Source organism: Phascolarctos cinereus, unplaced genomic scaffold (genome assembly GCF_003287225.1).
Source record: "Phascolarctos cinereus isolate Bilbo 61053 unplaced genomic scaffold, phaCin_HiC Scaffold_2;HRSCAF=192, whole genome shotgun sequence".
Taxonomy (NCBI): domain Eukaryota; kingdom Metazoa; phylum Chordata; class Mammalia; order Diprotodontia; family Phascolarctidae; genus Phascolarctos; species Phascolarctos cinereus.
Window position 1 is genome coordinate 304,434,578 of NW_027555625.1, and position 24,113 is coordinate 304,458,690.

At 37.9% G+C, this 24,113-nt stretch overlaps 1 protein-coding gene across 1 annotated transcript in view; it reads left to right on the forward strand.

Moving 5' to 3' along the window:
* C5 (complement C5) overlaps positions 1–24,113 on the forward strand; it is a 114,399-nt gene that overhangs the window by 55,507 nt on the left and 34,779 nt on the right. Inside the window, 9 exon segments of the mRNA XM_078150166.1 lie at positions 165–254; positions 1,558–1,770; positions 3,191–3,266; positions 10,026–10,185; positions 12,715–12,810; positions 15,891–16,062; positions 18,404–18,609; positions 20,086–20,238; positions 23,033–23,095. Of these exon segments, the coding sequence (XP_078006292.1) occupies positions 165–254; positions 1,558–1,770; positions 3,191–3,266; positions 10,026–10,185; positions 12,715–12,810; positions 15,891–16,062; positions 18,404–18,609; positions 20,086–20,238; positions 23,033–23,095 (1,229 nt within the window).

The window sequence follows — 24,113 nt, forward strand, 5'->3', positions numbered from 1 at the left end:
GACCTCCCTCTTTTCCCTTTTCTACATGATGGTGGAGGTGTTAAGATGAAGCAAATTGGTCATAGGACAAGCAGAAAGGAGAGAGGGAAGGAGCAGTTTGTTGGAAGTTAGACAGTGTTCTCCCCAAGAGTCATCCATAATCCCAATAAAACCTTTCATTTCAGGTTCCATTAGCATACGAAAAGAGTTCCAGTACAGGATACCATTAGATATGGTGCCGAAAACGAAAATAGAACGGACTGTGAGTGTAAAAGGTAAATTGAACGTTGTGATGGATGACCACTTTTGTTCTGTCTCTCTGTCTCTGTCTCTCTCAATAATGGCATGATATTGTTAAAGCTTTTTCCATATTCTCACATGTATTGTTTCATTTGAGCCTCTGACAGCCTATAAGGCAGGCAAGTCAGGGATTATTATGCCCATTTTATGGATGAGAAAACTGATGCTTAAAGAGGTAAGTAAAGTAGCTTCCCAAGGTCACACAGCTGCTAAGTAATAGAGTTATAGCTGGAACCCAGGTCTTCTGGCTTCTAGTCCTATGTTCTTATCATTGCCCCATGTGACCTCTCTTACAGAAATCTTGTACTCAGGAGCATCCTGCCTTTTCTCCTTCCAGCTTTTGGAATACATACAAATGTACTCTCTAGTATTCTAAAGGTCAAAAGACTTTCATCCATGCCCTTTGTTATTTTTCTATTTTTCACTGGTTTTGTATCTAGTTTAAGAGGAGAATATTTTTTGTCATAGACTGATCAGCCCCTGGCATCAATATCTCTCTAAAACAGAACAGGAAAACCATCAGACTAAGGTTTCAGGGACTGCTCCTACAGGACCAGGAGAGTGCCAATATTTTTTACAGGCACTCTTCCCTTTCCCCATCCCTTTGTCTACCCCATCCCCCTTATGACACCTAGCTATCTACAAGATGAAGGCTGTTCTCCCTAAGAAATTTCCAAATGGAGCAGCTGTTAAAACACTCTACAGCTGGAAGATGGATATTTCAGGGGGGAACCTGTGGCCTCGAGGCCACCTTGCCCTCTAGGTCCTGAAATGTGGCCCTTTGACTGAATCCAAATTTCAATTTGTCCTGTGAAGTTTGGAATCAGTCAAAGGGCCGTACTTTAGGACCTAGAGAGCCACATGTGGCCTCAAAGCCACAGGTTCCCCACCTTTGGACTATTTTCATTGTGTAAAATTTGAGAAGGGAAGTCCTTCCTAGGATTATGAGAACCTGTTGTCCAAGGCTCTGTATTCCTTGACATTGTCACAAACTGGAAACCTGTGTGTGTGTGTGAGGGGTAGGCAATGATGGAGGTGGTGGTGGTGATAAAATGTTTCCATGACCTCTTTATTTCCATGCCCCCAATTGGTGAATCTCGATGTAACAAATCACCTTAAATACAACAGTGACATTGGTAAATGACCTTTCTACTTATAAAAGGAAAGAAAAATAGGTGCTTTTTCCCTCTTTACAATTTGCTATGCCACAATTGGGTGGTAAGAGAAAGCAGCAATGTCTAAATTTGTTTTGTGTTCTTGGGGGGGGGGGTTTGACAGGAACTCTTATTGGTGAGGTGATTTCTGCAGTCCTGACTCCTGAAGGCATCTCCACTCTAAGCCATCTCCCAAAGGGGAGTGCAGAAGCAGAGCTAATGAGCATCATTCCTGTATTCTATGTCTATCATTACCTGGAAAGTGGAGATAATTGGAACATCCTTGGTGTCAGCCCTATAACTGAAAAAGAGACTATGAAGAAGAAAATAAAAGAAGGTACATATGGGCTTCATGTCACTTATTTAAGGGTTCTCCTAACTTCCAAATGCAGCAATTTTTTTTCACAAGGTTATGGAGGAAAAATGTAAACAAGCCAGTAATTTAGAGTAGCTAAATCAAACTCCCTCTACTAAAGCCTTCATACCATGCCTCATGTAGGCTGGGGGTAACTCTAGATTCTCTATGATCTATCGAGCAAGCTAGAAAGTCTTTGAGTAGTGAGCTAGTGACTATGTGGCTTTTGTCCAAGGATCAACCTAGGTGAGTTCAGAGAAGATCATCTCCTAGTTGGCTACCAGGTGATGAATTTTTCATCTATGTGAGCTCTTACCATAAATCATTAATAAATTTTAATCAGTGGAGGGAGTATCCACACTAATGAAATCATGGTGCCATGAAGAATTGAAACATCTAATGAATTAATAACAAATAACATCAGGAAGTTATTAGATCCTTTATGCAACAACAAAAGAAATAATAATAACTATTAGTTAAGTCTTTATGGCTATAAAATGCTTTCATATCCGTTTTCCCATTTGATCCTCATAATAGCAATAAGAAGTAGGTACTATAATTATTATTATTATCCTTCTCATTGTCCGGGAGCAGCTAGGTGGCACAGTGGATAGAATGTTCAGCCTGCAGTTTGGAAGACCTGAGTTCAAATCTGGCCTTGGACACTTACTATTTGTGTGATCCTGGGCAAGTCACTTAACCCTATTTGCCTCATTTGTGAAATGAGCTGGAGGAGGAAATGGCAAATCATTCCAATATTTTTGCAAAGAATCCCCAAAAAGGTCACAAAAAGTCTGACATGACTGAAAAATAACTGAATAACAACAATCTCATTGTGTAGATGAGGAAATCTAAGGTCAGAGAGGTAGCATAGTTTGCTCAAGATCTATAAGGCCACATAAAAACTATTAACTAATGAATGGTGGTACTAGAAACAAAACTCAGTTCTTCTAATTTCTAGCAGTGTGTGATTTCCACTATAGTTTGCCGATTAGTAGTGAGCTGTTCATATGAGTGCTTTTTATTAATACTCAGTTTTTTAAAAACCTTATATAGCAAATAGCAAACTGCATTTTAACTAGAACTAAGAGGTGAACTATAGTCATTAAATACATAATGTTCTCTAGCAGTTGATGTGACTGCCAGTTCTTTAGCAAGTAACAGAAAAGTCACCTGCATTGCAAACCCTACAAAACACGCCCTTTCTGTCTGAGAATTGCATGCTCTACTTGACAATTCTCTCTTTTTTTTTTCACATTATCCATAAGGACATCCACAATAAGTAAAGTGAATGCAATTTATGGCCAATGCTGAAGGAAGCTCACAGTTCCTAGAGAGTAATAAAATACTCTAAAGAGCAACTCAAGCCAGTGAAACACTATGTTCTTCTTTTGTCTCTTAGGGATTGTAAGTATCCTGTCTTACAGAAATGCAGACTACTCTTATAGCATGTGGAAGGGTAGGGATGCCAGCACCTGGTAAGTCAACATTTCTAATGTACTGCTGTTTCCTACAGCAATTCATTCATTGTTTTTTTTTTTAATTTCTTAATCATACTTATCTATTCAATGGTACTTTTTTGTTTTCAATTTTGTTTTTTCTTAATTTTTAGACTACTTTTATATTTATTGGTCTTTTTAAAAATTTGTTGCTTTTCTAAAGTGTTTTTTTCCAGCTGCATGTCCATTTCATTGACCTGTTTTTTTCTCTTTCATTGATATAAGCATTTAGAGAAATAAAATTTCCCCTAATGGCTGCTTTAGGTGTATCCCAGAAGTTTCAGTATGTTGTTTCATTGTTATTTTCTTTGATGAAATTCTCCATTGTTTCTATGATTTGGTCTTTGACCTACATATTCTTAGGACAATATTATTTGGTCTCTATTTAAGTTTGAATCCTTTTTTCAACTGCTCTTTGTTGATTGTAAGTTTTATGGTGTTGTATAGTTAATAAAGGTTGTATTTGCTATATCTGTTATTCTACATTTGCTTATGAGGCTTTCTTATGTCCTAGCACTTGGTCAATTTTTGTCAAGGTGTCATATGCAGCTGAGAAATATTTGTACTCCCTTAAATTCTCTTTCACGAACCATTAGAGATCTATCATATCCAATTTTTAAAAAAAATTATTCAGGTCCTTAATTTCTTGCCTACTGTTTTTTAGATTATCTAATTCTGAAAAGTGCATTATGAAATCCCCAACTATTTTAGTTCTACTGTTTATTTCTCCTTGAAATTTGATTTACTTTTCCTTTATATTTAGATGCTGTGTATGTCCTTTAGTTCATACATATTAAGCACTGATATTTCATTGTCAGTGGTACCTTTAAACATGATATAGTTTCCTTACTTATCTTTTTGTCTATTTTTACTGTTGCCTTATCTGAAATCAAGGTTGCCATCTTTTCTTTTCTTAATTGGTCTGAGGCATAATAAGTTCTGTTTCAACTTTTCATTTTAATTCTTGTTGAATGTTTATTTCAAGTATGTTTCTTGTAAACATATTGTTGGATACTGTCTTCTAATCCATTTTCCTGCCCCCTTCCATTTTATGGGTGAGTTCATCCCACTCGTAATCATGTCTGTAATTGTTCATTGTGTTTTCTCCTTATCATATAATTTTATAATTTTTCCCTCTTTTCCCACCCCACCCCCTTCTTTACAAAGAGAGAAAAGGGTGATGAAAGAAAAGAGATATGATTACCACCAGCAATCGATAGTTGAAGTAGTCTGATCCTAGATCTTGATCACTGGTTCCTATGCTTCTGTCCTTTTAATTCCCCTATTATGTTCCACCTTCCAATGCTCAAGTTTGTTTTGCTTGTGACTATTGCTTTCCCAACTATATTCTCCCTCTTAACCCTTCTCCTCCTTTTCTGTCCCAACATATTTATCTATTGAATTCAATGTGTTTTTATGCCAAATTCTTTTTGTGTGTGTTTTAGCTTTGCCTAGTTCAGATAAGATTGAAGTCAATGGGATGCTCACTATCTCCACTCTTATTCCATATTTGCATATTTTTCTAATTATTAGAAATAATAAATCCCTCCCTTTTCTTCCTATTTTTTTATCTAATATATTTCTTTCCCCTAACTTTTCTTTCCTCTTTTAAAACCACCAGAACATAACAGAATCACACCTACATTCTGTGTATTCTTCCTTCACCCCCTCTGTGACTTTTGAAGACAATGAACTTCTGAAAGGACATTTACTCCTTATTTCTTTATTAGAATATAAGCATTTCATCTTCATTTAGCTCCTTCCAACTACTCAGATGTTTTTACCTCTCTAGGTTTTTCTTGTCTTCTATGTGTGCTATTTCAAGTATCTACCCAGTTCAGATCTTTTCATAAGAAATGGTTAAAACTCCTGCATTCAGGTAGGTAGGTGATGCAGTGGATAGGACATGGAGTCAGGATGACTTGAATTTAAATTTTACACACTTAATGACTGTATGACCCTTGGAAAATCACTTCTTTCAGCTTCAATTTCTTCATCTATAAAATGAGTATAATACCTCCCAGAGTGTTGTGAGGATCAAATTAGGTAACATGTGTAAAGCAATTTGTAAATTTTAAAGCATTGTATAAATGCTAAATAATATTAATTTCCTATTAAAAGTTTATTTCTTCCCTCTATAGGATTACAATGCATTTCATAGAATATGTTTTTCTTGGCAAGCCTTTTTCTTTTACATTTTAAGATATCATATTCCAAAATAACCTCTCATTTATGAAGTTTGCAGTATAATCTTGTGTTATCCTTACTATGGTCTCTTGATCTTTGATTTCTTTCTTTTTGGCTTCTTTCAGTATTTTTGCTTTGTCGTAGAAGCTCTGGATCTTGTCTATGACAATCCTGGGTGTTGTCAATGTAACATTTATCTCAGGAAGTGACTGGTAAATTCTTTCTATTTTCATTTTGACTTCTGGTTCCATTGGATTTGAGTAGTTTTCTCTTGTGATTTCTTCACAATATGGTATTCAGGTTTTTTGTTTGGTCATGATTTTTAGGAAGTCTGATGATTTTAAAATTATTTCTCCTCAATTTTCTGGGTCAGTTGTTTTTGATAGTAAACACCTTACATATTCTTCTAATGTTTTAATCTTTTGACTTTGTTCTAATATTTCTTTTTCTCTCATGGAATTATTAATTTCTGTTTGCTTTATTCTATTTTTTTGGTAAGGTTTCCTACCTTGTATACTATTTTCATTCAATTTTTTTTTCCTTAACAGCTCTGATTTCATTTCTAATTGTGTTATTTATTGCTTCATTTCTTCCAGTCACTTTCGGAATCTTTATAGCTATGCCTTTCTTTTTTTCCTGAGGTTCTACTTGGATTTATTGGGGAATTATTCTCCTCTTTTGGGGTTTAGTTATTGAGATTTTCATAATCTATAGTATATCTTCATTGTAGTTAGAGTTTTCTTCCATTTGCTCCTATCTCTAGCTTCAGTTCCTAGACAGAAACTTTGTGCCAGGTTAGGCTAGTCCCTATTACATTCTTGGATAGAGTGATCAGGAGGTGTTTGGTCCTGTCTCCTCTTCAGTCTGCACGCTGCTATCGTTCTGGATGGGTTGTTTGGATTCTGGTCTTGTCTTCTTTCCTAATTCCTAGCTTCTTCACCCATGTGGGTGTCGGCCTCAGTTTTATTTCTGTCTCTTCCTCTCTGCATGATCCCTAACCAGGAACTGGCTCCATACTTTCCTATGGCCTTGATAAGTTCCAATTTCATGTTCATGGAAAAGGATAATAAGATTTTGGATGGAAATCACTTTAGAGATCTGCTTGTTCACCCCTCTCTCAGTTTACAATGGAAGAAATTGAGGTCCATAGTGGTTAAGCAACTTGCCAAAAGCTGTGCAGCCACTAAGGACTGAAGTGAGGACTCAAACTCAATGCCCTCTAACTCAAGATCCAGGGCTCATTTCACTTAGTCAGTGGTCTCCAGAGTGGAGATCATGACCTGACCCCTATGCAGCCTCATAATGACCCAGGCCATGCTTGATCAACCAGTTAATACTACCTCATGTGTGCTTTAATGCTCTTCCTCTCTGCCCCTCCCATGCCTGGACCAGCACTGCTTCCTAAGGGCAGTGATAATCTAACTGGGACCCAGGCACTCATAGCTGTTGCACAAGCAAAATCCTCTTCTTCCTCCTGCCCATAGATTGTGTCATGGCTTCTTCAAATGATCCTCAGTGGGCAGGTTCTATGGAGTAGGGCAGCTGCTAGTGAATAAGAATTTCCTCTTTCTAGCCCTGCTTTTCGTTTTTTTCTGAGAAAGAATGGTAGCACAGGATGACTGGCATGCATAGGTTACAACCTGCATCTCAGATTTCCTTACAGTATGTTTCCCCCAAACCCATCCTTCTTTCTGACTTCCCTATTATGATAGATGGCACCATGGAAGAGCATACAGAGGAAATATAATGTATATTTTGCATCAACTCCATTCTTGATAAAATTTCAACTAACATCATTTAGTTGTTTGAATCACAAGAAGGGCCTCATAGTAGCAGTTCTATTGTAATGCCTGGGGTATTTTTTGTATATTATTCATGGCCCAGGATATTATTTTTTTTAAATTAATTTATTTATTTTTAGTTTTCAACATTCATTTCCATAAGATTTTGAGTTCTAAATTTTCTCCCCCTCGCTCCTCACTTCCTTCCCCAGGATGGCATGCAATTTGATATAGGCTAAACATATACATTCATATTAAACATATTTTCACATGAGTCATGTTGTAAAGAAGAATTAGGGCTCAAGGGAGAAACCACAAGAAAGAAGAAACAACAAAACAACAACAAAAAACAAAACAAAAAGAGAGAGCAAAGAGTATGCTTCAATCCGTATTCAGACTCCATATTTCTTTTTCTGGATGTGGATGGCATTTTTCATCATGAGTCTTTTGGAGTCGTCTTAGATCCTTGCATTGCTGAGAAGAGCTAAGTCTATCAAAATGAGTCATCACACCATGTTTCTGTCACTATGTACAATGTTCTCCTGGTTCAGTTTACTTCACTCAGCATCAGTTCATGTAAGTCTTTCCAGGTTTTTCTGAAGTCCTCCTGCTCATCATTTCTTAGGGAATAATAGTATTCCATCACATTCATATACCACAACTTGTTCAGCCATTCCTTAATTGATGGGTATCCCCTCAACTTCCAATTCTTAACCTCTACAAAAAGAGCTGCTATAAACATTTTTGTATCTGTGGGTCCTTTCCCCATTTTTATGATCTCTTTGGGATACAGACCTAGAAGTGGTATTTTCTGGGTCAAAGGGTATGCATAGTTTTACAGCCCTTTGTGCATAATTCCAAATTGTTCTCCAGAAGGTTGGGTCAGTTTACAACCCCACCAATAATGCATTAGTGTTCCAATTTTACCAAATCTCCAATATTTATCATTTTCTTGTTTTGTCATTTCAGCCAATTTAATAGATGTGATGTGGTACCTCAGAGTTGCATTGATTTACATTTCTCTAATCAATAGTGATTTAGAACATTTTTTCATATGAGTATAGATAGCTTTAATTTCTTCCTCTGAAAGCTGCCTGTTTATATTCTTTGACAATTTATCAATTGGGGAATGACTTATATTCTTATAAATTTGATTCAATTCTCTATATATTTTAGAAATGAAGGCCAGATTTATTTTTTTTAAAGATGAAGCTACATTGTAGCCTAACAATAACAATAAAACAAACTACAATAATAATAATTCACATGTAATATAAGGCTTTGAGTTTTGCAAAGTGCTTGCCTTGAAATAGCTTTTTAAGGTAGGGAATGTTATTTTAGCACCACGTGGAGAGAAGCAACATGGAGCAATGTAGAGTGAGCACTGGGACCTGGAGGCAGGGGGTGAATTCTATTTCTGATACTTATTAGCTAAGTGACAATTTCTCAGTTGCAAAATCAGGTTAGTGGTCTGATTTCAAGACCGTTGCTTTTTCCATTAAACTATGCTGTGTTCTTCTTCTATAAACTCCAACATACTTGTTGAAAAGGTGAATTATCATTTTAACATCACCAAACTTATCTGCACTTGTTACCTTGAGTGAAATATTGGAAAGAAACCTTAAAACAAAAATATTGGAACAAAGGACATAGAATAGTGGAGATGGACAAAATCTAGTCCAAGCCCTTAATTTTATAGACTGGGAAACAGAAAGGCATCTCTGTCATTATTTTTATTTAGGATAAAATTTCATTACAAGCAGATTTGGTAACTTTTTAGCTTAATTTTTTGTTTGTTTTAGGTCCTTTTCTATATCTGTCTGAAATCCCACTATTTTTCCTTATTCCTCCCTCTCCCTCTCCCTCCCTTCTTTCTTCCCTCCCTCTCTCTCCCTCCTTCCCTCCCTCCCTCCTTCCTTCCTTCCTTCCTTCCTTCCTTCCTTCCTTCCTTCCTTCCTTCCTTCTTCCTTCCTTCTTTCCTTCACGTAAGGGATATATATGTATAAGCACACACACACACACACACACACACACACACACACACACACACATATATATTTATACACACACAGTCAGTCTACACCTGTGATTTTATTGGCATAAGGACTTCTGGGTAAGGAAGTTCTCTCTGCAACTGCAATTAGGCATCTTCTAGTCTTAGAGAATTGCCTAGAGTCCTGAGTAGTTGCATGATGTTATTGTCACTCAGATATTGGGAGGCAGGAGTGCAATAACTTGAACACAGATCTTTCTGGCTTCAAGGCCAATTCACTATACCTTATGGCCTCTCAACTGTCTTACATAGTTTTAGTCAGTATGTGTCCATTTCTGATCCTCCTGATATTGCTTTGCATTACTTCCTTCAAATGATTCCCTCTGTCCTTATATGCTTCATATTTATCTTTTTATGGCATCATTTATAGAACTCTACTGTATTGATCTATCACAATTTATTCTACCTGATCATCAGATATGTCAGTTGTTTCCAATTTTTTGTACTTTTATAAATAGAGAAACTATGAATAGTTTGGTACAGATCAGACATTTTCCTTTGTATAATATTTTCAGGATAAAATTCCAAGAGATGGAATTCCTGAGTTAAAAATATATTTTTGACTCTTGTTATATATTGCCATACTGCTTTCCAAAATGTTTGCACCAATCTTCAGCCTTATGAATAATATATTAGATTGCCCATTTCCTCATATCACTGACAACACTGAATTTTATCTTTCTTTGCTATTTGTTAACGTGGCTTTATTTTTGACAGGTTTACAGCTCTTGCCTTAAGAATATTTGGACAAGTAAATAAATACATACCACAGGACAAAAATTCAATTTGCAATTCATTATTATGGTTGATTGAGAAATGTCAGTTGGAAAATGGATCTTTCAAGGATGATTCTGACTACCAGCCACTAAAATTACAGGTAAGGAAACCAAACCAAGTAATTATCTCTATTAACAAGTCTGAGCCCAGTTCTGGAGCTCATGTTGGAGCATATGATGAGAAGAAAAAAGAAAATGCTTGATCCTCTCAGAGACTTCTTCCATCTGAAGGAATAGGGGCTGTGGAAGGCTACCCTCTACAGCTATTCTAACATCCCACTATCTCTATGGAAGAGATGCTGGTGAGGGTGAAGGGACACTGCCCCTTGCCCACAGCAATTACTGTGGTTCCTCGCTTCAAGGCAGCCAGAGATAGAAATCCCTTTGGCTTAATGTTAGTACCTTTTGTGTGCACACTCAGTTCTGGCTTAGCAGCCAATCAAAAGACTTACCCCCCCCACCACCACCATCAGCAATGAGGGGACAAGTAAGGGTAACAGAACCTCTGCATTTACTCTGAAGAGGAGAGTTGGCCCCCTCCTATCAGGCACATACAGAAGCAGGCTCATTAAATGTTCATGCCTCCATGACTGGACCAGTATTGGCCTGTTATATGATGAAGCAATAACTTACGAACAAATGTCATAAATAACAGAGTCCACAAATACTATACTTTACCTGAGTGGGTGATATAACCAAACTACAGGATATTAGTTAAGTAGAGATATTGGAGCCTTTTTGGAGGCTACAGCTCCAAGGTATGAACAAGGTCTGAATGACTATAGAGTTTAATAGTTCATATTTATATAACCCTTCATAGTTCATAAACACTTTCCCCACCCTGGGAGATAGTCACATTAAAGTATTGTCATCCTCCTTTTACGGAGGAGAAAACTGAGGCTCAAAGAAATTAGGTGATTTACTAAGAATCACATTGATAATCAGTGGCAGAGATGAGATTCAAACCAGATCTTTGGATTTCAAATCCAGTGTTCTTACTCCATTCAGTATTTAGCAAGTCTATAGCATTGACTCTGCATACTTTGCATATTCAAAATTGAGACTTTCTAAACCACAAATAACAAGGGTCTCCTGAATAAGGATAAGGATTAGACCTTTGATTTTATTGCCATAAAGAACTCTCTCTAGCAATGTAGGCCTGCACCTTTTCTACAACTTAAAGTCTTAGAAAGTTGCCTAGAAATGAAGTGACTTGCTCAGGATTACAGTCATTGTATGTTATAGGCAGAACTTGAACCCAGGCCTTCCTGACTCTTAAGTTCCTCTCTATCCACTATACCTGGTTTCTTCTTTCCAAATCAGTTTTTGAGAGGTGATGGTCTGTGCTAGTGGAGGGAGTGTCCACACCTGGTGCAATGACAAATATTTTGATATTTAAAAATTTTATTTCATTCTAAACTTAGGAAATGAAACAAGCATTTTCATAGCATAGTAGAATAGAAAAAAAGATGATTACACATGAAACTGCAAGTCTATTATGGAAAACTTGCTATTGTTTTTAAATATATAATAACATTGTTTTAGGTCTTTTTATCTCTCCCCCCCCCCATGCCTCCATTAGACACAAATAAATATACACACACACATGCATATAGATATATATACATATACATATACATATATATGTAAGACCATACTATACATAGTTCTGTTTATCAGCTCTTTCTCTGGATTCAGATAGTGTCTTCCTTCATATTTCCTTTGTAGTTAATTTGGGTATTTATAGTAATCAAAATGACTTAGTCACTCAAAGTTCTTCTCAAAACAATATTGCTGTTACTGTACACACCATTCTCTTTGCTCCCCACAACTTCCAGCTCCTTGTCACCCCAAAGAGAGCTGCCATAAACATTTTAGAACATATAGGTTCTTATCATTTGGTAACAGACTCAGAAGTGATATTGCTGAGTCAAAGGGCAGTTCAATAACTCCTTGGGCATAATTCCAGATCATGCTCCAACATGGCTTGGTCAGTTCACAGTTGCACCAATAGTGAGTTGGTGTCCCAGTTTTTCTATATCCCCACCAACATTTGTCACTTTCCCCTTCAATCATTTTAGCCAGTCTGATAGGTGTAAAATGATATCATAAGGTTGTAAATCAATAATGATTTAGAGCATTTTTTCATGTGACTATAAATTATTTTGATTTCTTCATTGGAAAACTGCCTGTTCATATTCTTTGACCATTTATGAATTGGGGAATGACTTGCATTTTATTGATTTGACAAGGTTCTTTATATATTTGAGATGTGAAACCTTTATCTGAGAAACTGTCTGTAAACATTTTCCCCTAGTTTTCTGGTTTCCTTCTGATCTTGGCTATATTTGTTTTATTTGTACAAACCTTTTTAATTTAATGTAATCAAAATTATACATTTTACACCTTGCACTTCTCTCTATCTCTTGTTTATTCATAAATTGTTCACCTATCCATAAGTCTGATAGGTAATATGTTCCATGTTCTTCTAATTTTCTTATAATATCTCTTTATATCTAGATCATGTATTCATTTTGACCTTATCTTGGTAAATGCTGTAATATATTTTGATATATTGAAGAAGCATTCTACTTAAATTATTATTTGTTGTTGTTGCTGTTGTTTTTTAGGGTACCATACCTAAAGACACAAAAGAAAAAGCTACATATCTCACAGCCTTTACTCTTATTGGAATGAGAAAGTCGTTCGAAATATGTCCACTTGAGGTAAGTGGTTTTAAAATTTGTTCAAGTTATATGTGCCCATCACCCAAAGTTATTCCATGGGCTTAGCTACCCAAAGACCACACATCAAATTTATGTATGTACTGCAGGGCTCTGTCCTTAGTCCAGTTCCATCTACCATTTAAAAAAAATCAGTAATAGGTTAAGACATTGATAGAATGCTTATCAAACTTGAGGGTCACAGGAAACTGAGTGGGAAAGCAAATTAATTGGATGACAGACACAGGATCTCAAAAGATCTAGATGTTCTTGAGTCCCAGATGGGCTGAGGCTAATAAGCTTAATCTTTTTCTTCTGTACCTCAAGGATCTATTGTGTCATAGGTCTAAATTGTCCTTCCACCAATAGAGATCACAGTCCCTCTCTAACTTATTAAACTGGTCTTCATGTACTATTGTGGCTGAAACATTCATCACACTGAGGCCAAGCTTGTGCTGGGTTCATACTCAAACACTTTTCCAACTTGGTGGGAGAACCTGCCAGACCTTTGCCAGGAGGTTCTTAGCTAATTCATCTAATCCAGTGAGCATTTATTAGGATTGGCTATGTGGTGAGTCCTAGAGATACAAAGATAAAATGAAAAATAGTTCTTGCTTTCAGGAAGCTTGTATTCTACTCAGGATACAACATGTAAACAGACAAATGTATATGATTATTTGAGAAGTGGAAAAACTAACAGCTTAGGGGATCATGAAAGCTTCCAATAGGATTTAGAACTTAAGGAAGCCAGAGATTCTAAGGGATGGGAGGAAGGAAAAAATGCATTCCAGGCATGGGAAATAGACTATGCAAAAGCCTAGAGAGAGGAAATGGGAGATCACGTCTTGGAAGCAGCAAATGTGCCAGATTGGCTGGAACATAGAATATATGCAAGGAGACTAAGATGAAATAATGTTGGAAAGGCAGGTTGGAACCAAGTAGAACAGAGCCTTAAATAGCAAGTTATAGAGTCTGTATTTTATCTTAGAGACCAAGCAGTGTTTAACTGCTTCCCCTGCCTCCCTTCTTTATTCTCTATTTTATTCTTTGTTGTAAGAATAGTTCCTGAGCCATGTATAGGGAGTGAAGGGAAGATAGGTTGGAAAACGAAAGTAATTTCAAAACAAAAGATTTCAATATGGTAATTATTAATGGTAAGAATAAAAGGATTTCTGTGGAGCAATGAAGGCCTGCTGGAGAATAGACAAATAAATTTGTAATGGAACCAATAAGAATGATTAGGTAATTTTCTCTAATAGCATTCAGCAGCTTGTATGTAGGAACAGAAGAGGCGCATGGGGAGTGTGGGGTTTGGTAAAGCATGCATAACAATAAGAAAAAGAATATAAGGAATTTAAGAATAGAGAACCAACAATAGCATAATAAATAACTGGTTAACTATAGAATCAAGACTTTCAAGTGAGGCATTAATAGGCATGATATATTGTGAGAGGATAGAGGGGTGGAATAATGGGAGGTCACAACAGATTTAGGAGGAGAAAGACAGGGAGAAATGGAAAGATAGTAGATTTTGGTGAAATCAAGGAATTTTTGTCTTTGGTGTATGAGAGTAAGATGGAATGAAGTTGGAGGCCATGGGAACTGAGAAGGTTAATGAACTGTGAAGCAAGGGTGTTTGAGAAGACATCAATACATATATTAAAATCTCTGAATATAAGAGCAGGAGTTGGGTAGAAAGGTAGACTAGAAACCAGGTGCTAGACTCTTTGTGAAAGGAGGGAGAATAGCTGTGGGGCTTATAGATAACAGCAACCAGGATTGAGATAGAGTAACACAGACATATGGAACGACCTCAAAAAAGGGTGCTGATGAATGGTGGCAGCAGGAGAGCCTGGAATTGGCAATGAGGAGCAAGGAGTATTCATTTCTGTTTTTCTCCTCACCCAGAATTTCAGAGGTAGTGGGGGAAGGGGTTTGAGAGAAGAGGGATCCAGTACTGGAAAGGGTTACCAGGACTTAGTGTTTTCTGGGGAGAGCCAGGTTTCTGGAAGTGTGGGAATGTTCAAAGTCAATGGAAAAGATCTAAGTTGAAGGAAAGTTTGTTGATGATAGAATGAAGGTTTCAGCAGGCACAATGGAAAGAGAGGACAGAGTAGAATAGAGACTCAAGAGGGGAAGTGCTAAGGTGGATGAAGAAGAAGGGAGGAGTAATGGTAGGAGAAGGGAACCAGTGACTGCATCATGGGCATTAGGAGAGGAAATGGTAAGAGTGTACTGGCCAAAGGAGTGAAATATAGAACATTCTGTGGTTCTCTGACCCTCAAGGGTCCAGTGACTACAGAGGATGATGCCAGTTCTCTCTCAAGTATCAAGGGAAAATAAAGGAGATTTGGTCAGGCATCTGCGTTAATAAATATTAGAATTAGACTTCTTGGGGCCTGACTAAAATTTACATTTAGTATCAGTTCCTTTATCTCATACTAAGATGGTGGCAGAATAATGCTGAACAACCATGTTGAAAAGATTCTTTGAATGTACAGCCATATGTTGGACCTGGTGCCAGTGGTCCTACTTCTAGATGAGGTCCTGATGATAGGAAGACTGATGTCCTAGGCTGTAGTCTCAAGCAGGGTCCTGGTGGTAGGAGAGCTGGTGTCTGAGGTGATTGATATCTTTGGTTCTGGGTGAGGTTCAATTTAGCAAAGGCCTACCCTCCCCCATCCCAGTTTGGTCATCATAGAAAACTATAGCATTTTTGCATTGAATCAAGGCAGAAAAACAGTACTCCAGGATTTTGGTGGTGGGGCTCAGGAGGCCTCTCAATCCAAACTCTGAATAGGGCTGGTGGTAGGGTTCAACTTTGGCTGGAGAAGTAGTCATCCTTATGCTCCTCATTGTGGTGTTTACTCCCTGGGACCCTGGAGATGTTTTTACCTCTGTATTCTGGCTTCTGACCTCATCATTCAATGTAAACTGTTCCTTCCAAAGTTACCAGTGATCTCTGAATTGCCAAATCTCAAGTATCCATGTTTCTTCAACATAAAGTTTTAAGAGTAGGTAGTGTCAGTTGCCAGGACAATGATGGGCAATGTGACCAATGTGTCTTCCTCACTTGTTTTCAGAAAATCAATGAGGGGATCATCAAGGCTGAGTCCTACCTCCTGGAAAATGCTGCAGATGTACAGAGCACTTTTACTTTGGCTATCAGTTCTTATGCCTTGGCCCTTGGGGTTCCATTTCACCACGATTTTCGTGTCATCTTTTCAAAACTGAAGAGAGAAGCTTTTGTTAAAGGCATGGCAATTAATTTCTCCATTCCATAATTAGTGGTTGGTTATTTCCTATGCTTGAAGCCTTTTACTAGGCACTGAGAGGAATACAGTGACAGAGTGAGGATGGTAATGGCTGGAAGTCAGGAGACCCGGGGTCATGTTCTAGTTCTACAACTCACTAGCTGCATCACCTTGAACAAGCCATCTAACTTCTCTGAGACTTACAGTCCTTCTTTCGGGAGACAATAGTCATAGCCTAGGGCCCCCAAAAGCCTGTAGAATCTCATAGACTAGGTTCAATCTGGGAGGTTCACCCTGATGGGTCAATGTCTCTCAGCTTATTGCACCCTATCTAAAGTTACTGTAGGAAAGCTTCTAATATATTCATATTAGAGCTTATGGCTAGGCTCCCCTAGATATATTGTAAGAGGGACCCCCAACTCCTATAAGAATTTAGCATAAGCAAATTGAAGGTTGTATAGCCTTTATTTCACTCCATCAAAAATTCAGAAGATGCAAGAGTTTCATAGACACCATAAACAGATGTAGAAAGCACATAAGGTCCTCACTAACCTATCAGCTTTTCCATAAAGCAAACTGAACTTGGATTTGCTATCAGGACAAACCTTTGACATTCCTACAAGTCCCATTTTCCCACAGAGTCCCACACAGCTCCCTCCCCACAAAACCTGTTGTTAGGATTTCCCCCAGAAGGCAAATATACATTGGGGACAGCTGAACAAACAATTTCCTTCCCGCTGAACTAGCACTGTCCATGTAACTTATTGACTTTACTCTCTAAGCAGAATACTGTGCAGGAGCTGTGTGAATTCTTGTCTTTTTTTTTTTTAAGGAATATGCTTTATCAGTAAATCTCAAAATATGTAATCCAACTGCCTATCTCTCAAACCTGGGGCTGCCTGTGAGGCAACTCCCCAAAACTGGTACTGTCCAGATATCTTTCTTTTCTGAATAGAAGGCTAGATTCCAGGATGATGCTGCCTACAGCATCCAAAATTTCCCCCCTCTCCGCAGGAGGTATGGGGTTCAATACATGCCTCTCTTTGCCATATGTTTCTGCTGCAAGTCATCATCAACTGCTCCTGGGGCTGGAGGATCTGCACAGGGCCATAGGTTCTCCACCCCACCCCATCCCCCAAATGCTGCTCTATTGATGTCTGTCATCTCAAAGTCCAGAGTACAAGAAAGAGGGAATTGGTTTCCCAAGCTGTTTTTATAGACCACAGATAAGAATAGCTACTCTAAGAACCTGTCCTCTGAGTCTCAGCCAAAAAATCAACAAGAGTTCCTTATGTCCTATTAGCAAGTAAGGTACCAGTGAATCACTCCTCAAGAGGTGAAACCTCTCAAGTACTCTCAAGCAAAGTTTTATACCCTGTGACCTCATCAAGTTGAATGGGGGAATTAATCAAACTAATCAATCCCATTGATCAAATCCATTTATAATCTATTTTCCAAAGTTGTTCCAAAGTAATTCACAAATTATTATCTTAATATGTACAACAACATTATTATGTAAGTAGCAAAAATGCATAGATCCTTGTCCTCATAAAGGTTACACTCTAATTTGTAGATGAAATATATCACATGAAATTTTAATGGAAAGAAGGCAGTGTACAATAATTGTGTCCACACTTTGGCTTTGTTATTTCCTGCTTCTTGGTTCCAACTCACACTAGGCCAATAAACTCCCTTGTTTGGTTCTTGAATCTCTGTTTGTTGTCCAAACTAGTTCATTTGAAACAGAAATTCTGCTTCTACTGGCATTTCAGTGCTGCTGAGACCAAGGGGCTCCCTGGGGACCTCCATGAACCTCTGCAGAGACTTTAGTCTGCTCTCTCTGTTTGGACAAAGAGTTCTGAACTTACTTGCGTTCATGGACCATTTGATCTGTCTGGTGAAGCCTAATGCTTCCTTCTCAGAATGTTTTTAAATACACAAAATAAAATACATAAGAATACAAAAATGGTATTATAACATTTCATTGCATTAACGTATTATAACTTATTTAACCACTCCCCTATTAATATTGCATTTGTATGTGTGGGTATGGGTATGTGTGCGCACATGTGTATGCATGTGGAATTAGTGAGATCATAAGATAACACATTTAGAACTAAGGGAATCCCAGAGGTCATCTGGTCCAACCCTCTGAAAACTGCAACATAGTTGATAACTGACTTGACTAAGGTCACAAAGTAGTAAGTACAAAGCCAGGATTTTAATCCAGACCCTAGATGAGTAAAACAGACACTAAGTAGCATGTAGAGAAAGTGGACACCCTAGGAATTTGTATTCTATATAATTTCAGCAAATTTACTTTCCATTCATTTTTTTTTTAGGCAATCCACCCACTTATCGTTTTTGGAAAAATGCTTTCAAAAATAAAGATAACACTATTCCCAGTGTTGCTACAGCCCAGATGGTAGAAACCACTGCATATGCTTTACTTTGCAGTATACTTTTGAATGAAATAGATTATGCTAACCCCATTATCAAATGGTTGTCTGAAGAACAAAGATACGGAGGCGGGTTTTATTCCACCCAGGTAATATTTCTTAATACTGTTTCCTCATCCCTTATTTATTTTCATGGTCCCCTGCATGCCATGTATGTTCTTTTCCCATGTCTTTGCTCCCACCAGTCCCACCAGAAACATAAAAATATGTCATTTCAATAGACCTTTGGATAATGGGATTTTAGAGTAGAAGGGACCTTACAAATTACCTAGTCCAATCCATCTCTTGTTTCTGTTCCTATGATTTTGGGTGAATTATTTAACTTCCTAAGGTCTTACTTTCTTTCCTCCTTTGTAAAAATTACAGGGTTGCCATGTGACCTGAGAGAAATCATAAACTCTCTGGTCCTCAATTTCCTCATACATAAAATGAGGGGGTTGAACTGATTGATTTATAAGATTTCTTCCAGTTCTGATGTGAACTTCCAGTTCTGATAATCTGTGATTCTATAACAGTAAGAATCAGTCAGTCAAAAAGCATTTATTAAGCACCTACTGTGTACCAGGCGCTGTTCTAATCAAAAGACAGTCTTTGCCCTCAAGGAGCTCACAATCTGATGGATTGTAGGATTCTAGAACTGAATTGGGGTGACCAAGATTGTGAGGAGACCATGCCATGACCTATAAAGCTGAAAGAATTGGTGATGTATAGCCTGGAAAAGAGAAAAGCAGAGGGAAGAGGGAGGAATATGAAATTGCCTTCAAATATTTAATGGGCTGTCAAGTGAAAGAGTAGTAGACTTATTTTACTTGTCCTCAAAGGGAAAAAAGCAGGGAACAACGCTTGACTTCTGCAGAGAGGAGAGGAGCAGCTCTCTAAAGGGAAAATCTTCCTAATAGTTTGAACTGAATCTATGGTTTCGTGAAATATTACTTATTGTGTTAAAAAATTAATAATAGATAGTATTTATATAGTGCCTTTGGGGCAGGTAGGTGGTGCAGTGGGTAAGGCACCAGGGCAGGAGTCAGGAAGATTCCTCTTCCTGGGTTCAAATACAACCTCATATACTTACTAGCTAGGTGACCTTCGGCAAATCATTTAGCCTTGTTTGCCTTGGTTTCCTCATGTGAAATGAGCTTGAGAAAGAAATAGCAAACCACTCTGGTATCTTTGCCAAGAAAACTCCAAATGGAGTCACAAAGAATAGGACGTGACTGAAAAGCAACACAACAAAAATATGGTACTTAAGGTTTGCAAAGCACTTTACAAATATTGTCTCATTTTACCTTACAATGACTCTTGGAGGTAAGTATTATAATTAATCCCATTTTACAGATGAGGAAACTGAGGCAAACATGGCTGATCTGTGTCTGAGGCTGGATTTGAACTCAGGTCTTCCTGACTCTAAGTCTAGTTCTCCACAAACTGTGCCATCTAGCTACTATTTTGCATTGGAACAAATGTCATATTGGATGTAAAGATGTGTTGTGGCTTATAAAGGATTGAGCAAATCTAAGCAATTATTGCTATTGGTCATCTTATATCTCTTCACTGATTTTTCCCAGGATACAATTAATGCCATTGAGGCCCTGACTGAGTACGCACTCCTGCTTAAGAAACTTCAATTGAATATGGACGTCAAAATTTCCTACAAACACAAAGGTGACTTCCTCCACTACAAAATGACAGACCAGAATTCCCTTGGGAGACCAGTGGAGGTAAGTAAAAAAAAGAATTAAGAAATTAAATTTGAACTTCATAATGGTTTCTAAGTTGCCCCTAAAAATGACATTAAAAAAAGATTATAAATCTGGTATCATAGAATCTCAGAGTTGGAAAAGACATCTGAGGCTATATTTAGTCCAAATCACACCTAAGGAGACTCTCCTCTGTACAACACCTTTGGTTATCATTCATCAAGATTTGGCTCAAAGATGTCAAAATGATAAGAAACGCATTTGTGCCCATGGCAACCCGTTTCACCTCTGGATAGCTCTAGGTGTGTGTTACTTTGTCCTTACATCAAGCCCAAATCTGCTTGTCTATAATTTGTAGGCATTGCTCCTAGTAACTCTGGGGCCAAGCTGCTCTTTTTCCAGGTAGCAACTTTTCAAATATTTGAACATGGGTATCATGTCCTTCACTGTACCTCACAGACCTAACCATTCTCAATGGTTTCAATCAATTCAACTAATCTTCCAGTGGCATGATTTCAAGCTCTATAACCCTCAGTTAGGTGGCCATCCTCTCTCCAGTTTATCTGTTTCCTCCCTAAAATATAGTGCCCAGAACTGAACACAATACTCCGCATGTGCTCTAATCAGGGTAGAGCAAGCAGGACTGTCTATCACCTTCCTTCTTCTGAGCAATAAGCTTCTCAATGGGGTCTATGATCATATTAACTTTTGTGACTTCCAAACCAAAATGTTGACTCATTTTTAGCCTGTAGTCCCTGCACCCCTACCCCAACAGATCTTTTTCATAAGAATTGTCATTTAGCTTCCCCCAACTCTTTACTTGGGGAATTGACTCTTTGAATCCAGACTTGAGACTTTACCTTTATTAGGAAGGCAGTTGCCAGATCAGCATATGCCCTTTATTCAAGTCACTGATAAAAATTAAAAACAAATATATAAAACATAAAACACTCCTGCAGGCAAAATAGATGGTTATAGTTAATTAATGTTCTTCTAGATCTAAAATTATTTAGAAGTTCAAATCTGAATATTAAGAAAATAAGGGAAACTTTTCACTGTTTGTTTTTCCCTATGAGAAGCGGTACCATGCAGTGGAAAAAATATTAATCTAGAAATCAGAAGACATAGAAACTAGTCCTCCACTTGCCTCCACCCTGCTGTGTGACCTTCCCTCTAGAGCCAATGCCGATGCCAATGCCAATGTTAATCTTGTGTAAGTCATTCACACCTGGTTACTTTAATCATATTAGCTAGTTGCTATCCAGGAAGTGTGCTCAGCTACATTTCAAGAAAGAGAGTTTAACTTCTGGTTTTTCCTTATTCCAGGTCTGAATGCTGTTTGTCATTATTATTGAATTTAATTTTTTTTAATTGTGAAAGGAAAGAAAAGTTAGGCAGAGATAGAAGAGAGATTTCAAAAGATGTAGAGGGATAAAAAAATTTATCATAGATTTGTGGCTGGAAAGGGTCTCAGAGGATGTCTAGTCCAAACCCCTCATTTTACAGGTAAGGAAAATGAGGCTTAGAAAAGTCAAATGACTTTCCCAGAGTCCCATACCTACTGAGTATCAAAACCAGGATCTGAACTCAGTTGTCTTTGATTCAAAGCGAAGCTCTTTAGCCATTACACCAGATTGCCTTTTATCCAGTTTGGAGTTTTATCCTGTGCCCCTGTTAATGACAGCCACATTACGGCTACCGAAAACTGTCATGATGCCGTGAATTATGAAGCCTCTACTAGACACCAGGAAAACCTGATTGGTTTAAAAATGAAAATTTGTGATTATGCGCATCGATTTAGGTTATTCTCTCAAACAGAATGAGTTGACTAGGTAGGAATGCCAATGTAGCCATAAGGAAGCATTTGGATATCAGCACATTTTCATTTTTTTGGCATACTCGGCAAACCAACCCCAAATAAATGTCAATATTTCAATGCAAGCATAATCATCCTGATTATTCCCTCCACCAGTGCAGATATTCCCCATCCATGCCCTTTCATCCTAGGTGAGTTATAGCCTTATCTTTGCATGAATACTTCAGAGAAGAGTCACAAATCAGACTTAAGGCCTTCCCTTGGCTCTTTGTAATAGTCCATCAATGTCATTACTAACAGTCTGTCATCCATCACCCTTATTCTGTGTCTGGCCAACAATTCCTGTTCCAATCATATATGACCTCAGTGATATCGTTTCATGACATTTTGTAATGTGTAGGTCTTTGCAGGTAATTTGCTATAGCATATTGCTTTTTCCCACCGCGTCTTCATACTGTGCTTGGGCCACTGCCATTGTATTTCTTCTGAGGTGGTGACAGCTCATGATCTGGAGCCACATTCAAGTATAATCCTGGAAGCAAACAGTGCTTCCTGTTTGAGAAGCAGCGTAGCAAAGTGCAGAGCAGCTAAGTGGTGCGGTGGATAGAGTACTGTGCCTGGAGTCAGGAAGAATCATCTTCCTGAGTTCAAATCCAGCCTAAGACGCTTACTAGCCATGTGACCCTGGGCAAGTCACTTCACCCAATTTGCCTTAGTTCCTTATCTGTAAAATGAGCTTGAGAAGAAAATGGCAAACTAGTCCAGTGTCTTTGCCGAGAAAAATCCCAGATGGGGTCACAAAGAGTCAGACACAATTGAAATGATCGAACAACAGCAATGTGGCTAAGTGCAAAGAGGCTCGTCATCCAAGGGGGTCCTCTAGGTGATGTTTTGGTTTGGGGGCTACAGCAACACATAAGGCAGATTTTGAATATGTACCCTAAATGCTGCATTTTTTTTCAATGTCAAATGATGAGCCGTGTTTCTTTGCTTTTTCAGGTCCCTTTGAATGATGACCTAGTAGTCAGCACTGGATTTAGTAAAGGCTTAGCCACGGTACATGTAAGTAAATGCTTATCTGCCATTTCACATCCATCTCATAAGAGAGTAATTCACCCAGAGAATTATCCCTTCTGCTGTGGAAGCCTCCATCCATATAGGGCTAATATAAGGCATGCTATTAATTCTATCTAGAACTACTCCCTACCTACACAATTTTCCACTGAAGAAAATTAATCATAACACACAGAGAATAATACGTAGGCAAAGGTTCTCTCCAGGTTTTGAATATTTGTGTAAATACATGGATCAGTTTTTGTATGTTATTTTTTTTTTCTGATGCTTTAAGGAGCCCTGGTTTCATATAAGGTTTCATGAAATAGCAGAGACAGTGCCAGATTTGGAGTTAGAGCACTAAGGTTTGCATGCTTACTGTGTTACTTATTTCCCTATATAACCTCAGGAAAGTCTCTTGGCTTTTCCGGGCTTTAATTTACCCATCTATAAAATCAGAGGGTTGGACTAGACCTGAAGTTCCTTCCAGTTTTAAGGCTATGATCTTATAATCTCATATTCAATGTGGAAACTCCCTTCACAAAGAGTGATTACTTCCCAAGTAATCTGAAAAAAATTTATTTTCTGGTGGCCTACCTTCTGAGGATGAACCTTCTCTGAGCTTAGCCAAGTTGGTCCTTTGGATTACAATTTGATTACAATTAATTACTAGGCCTATAGTTAAGACTGTAGCTTTGAAAGAGTTTATGCTATACTAACCCAGACTTTGAGGACCCAGAATGATCTTCATTCCATGATGAAGCAATGGAGTATGATTTCAGTAGATGGTTTTTTAAAATCTGTTTTGGCATGTAGAATAGAGGCAGTATGGAGTAGTGGATGTGGAGCTGGCTTCAGAATCAAGAATACTTGACTGTAAGACCCTAGATGAGTCATTTACCTTCTCAATGCCTCAGGCAGCTCTCTGTGACACTAAGTTGCAAAGAAAATACTGATCTTCATTGAAAGAATAAGTTCCTCACCTGGAGATCTTTTCACTGACGAAATCAGAGACCTAGTTTAAAAA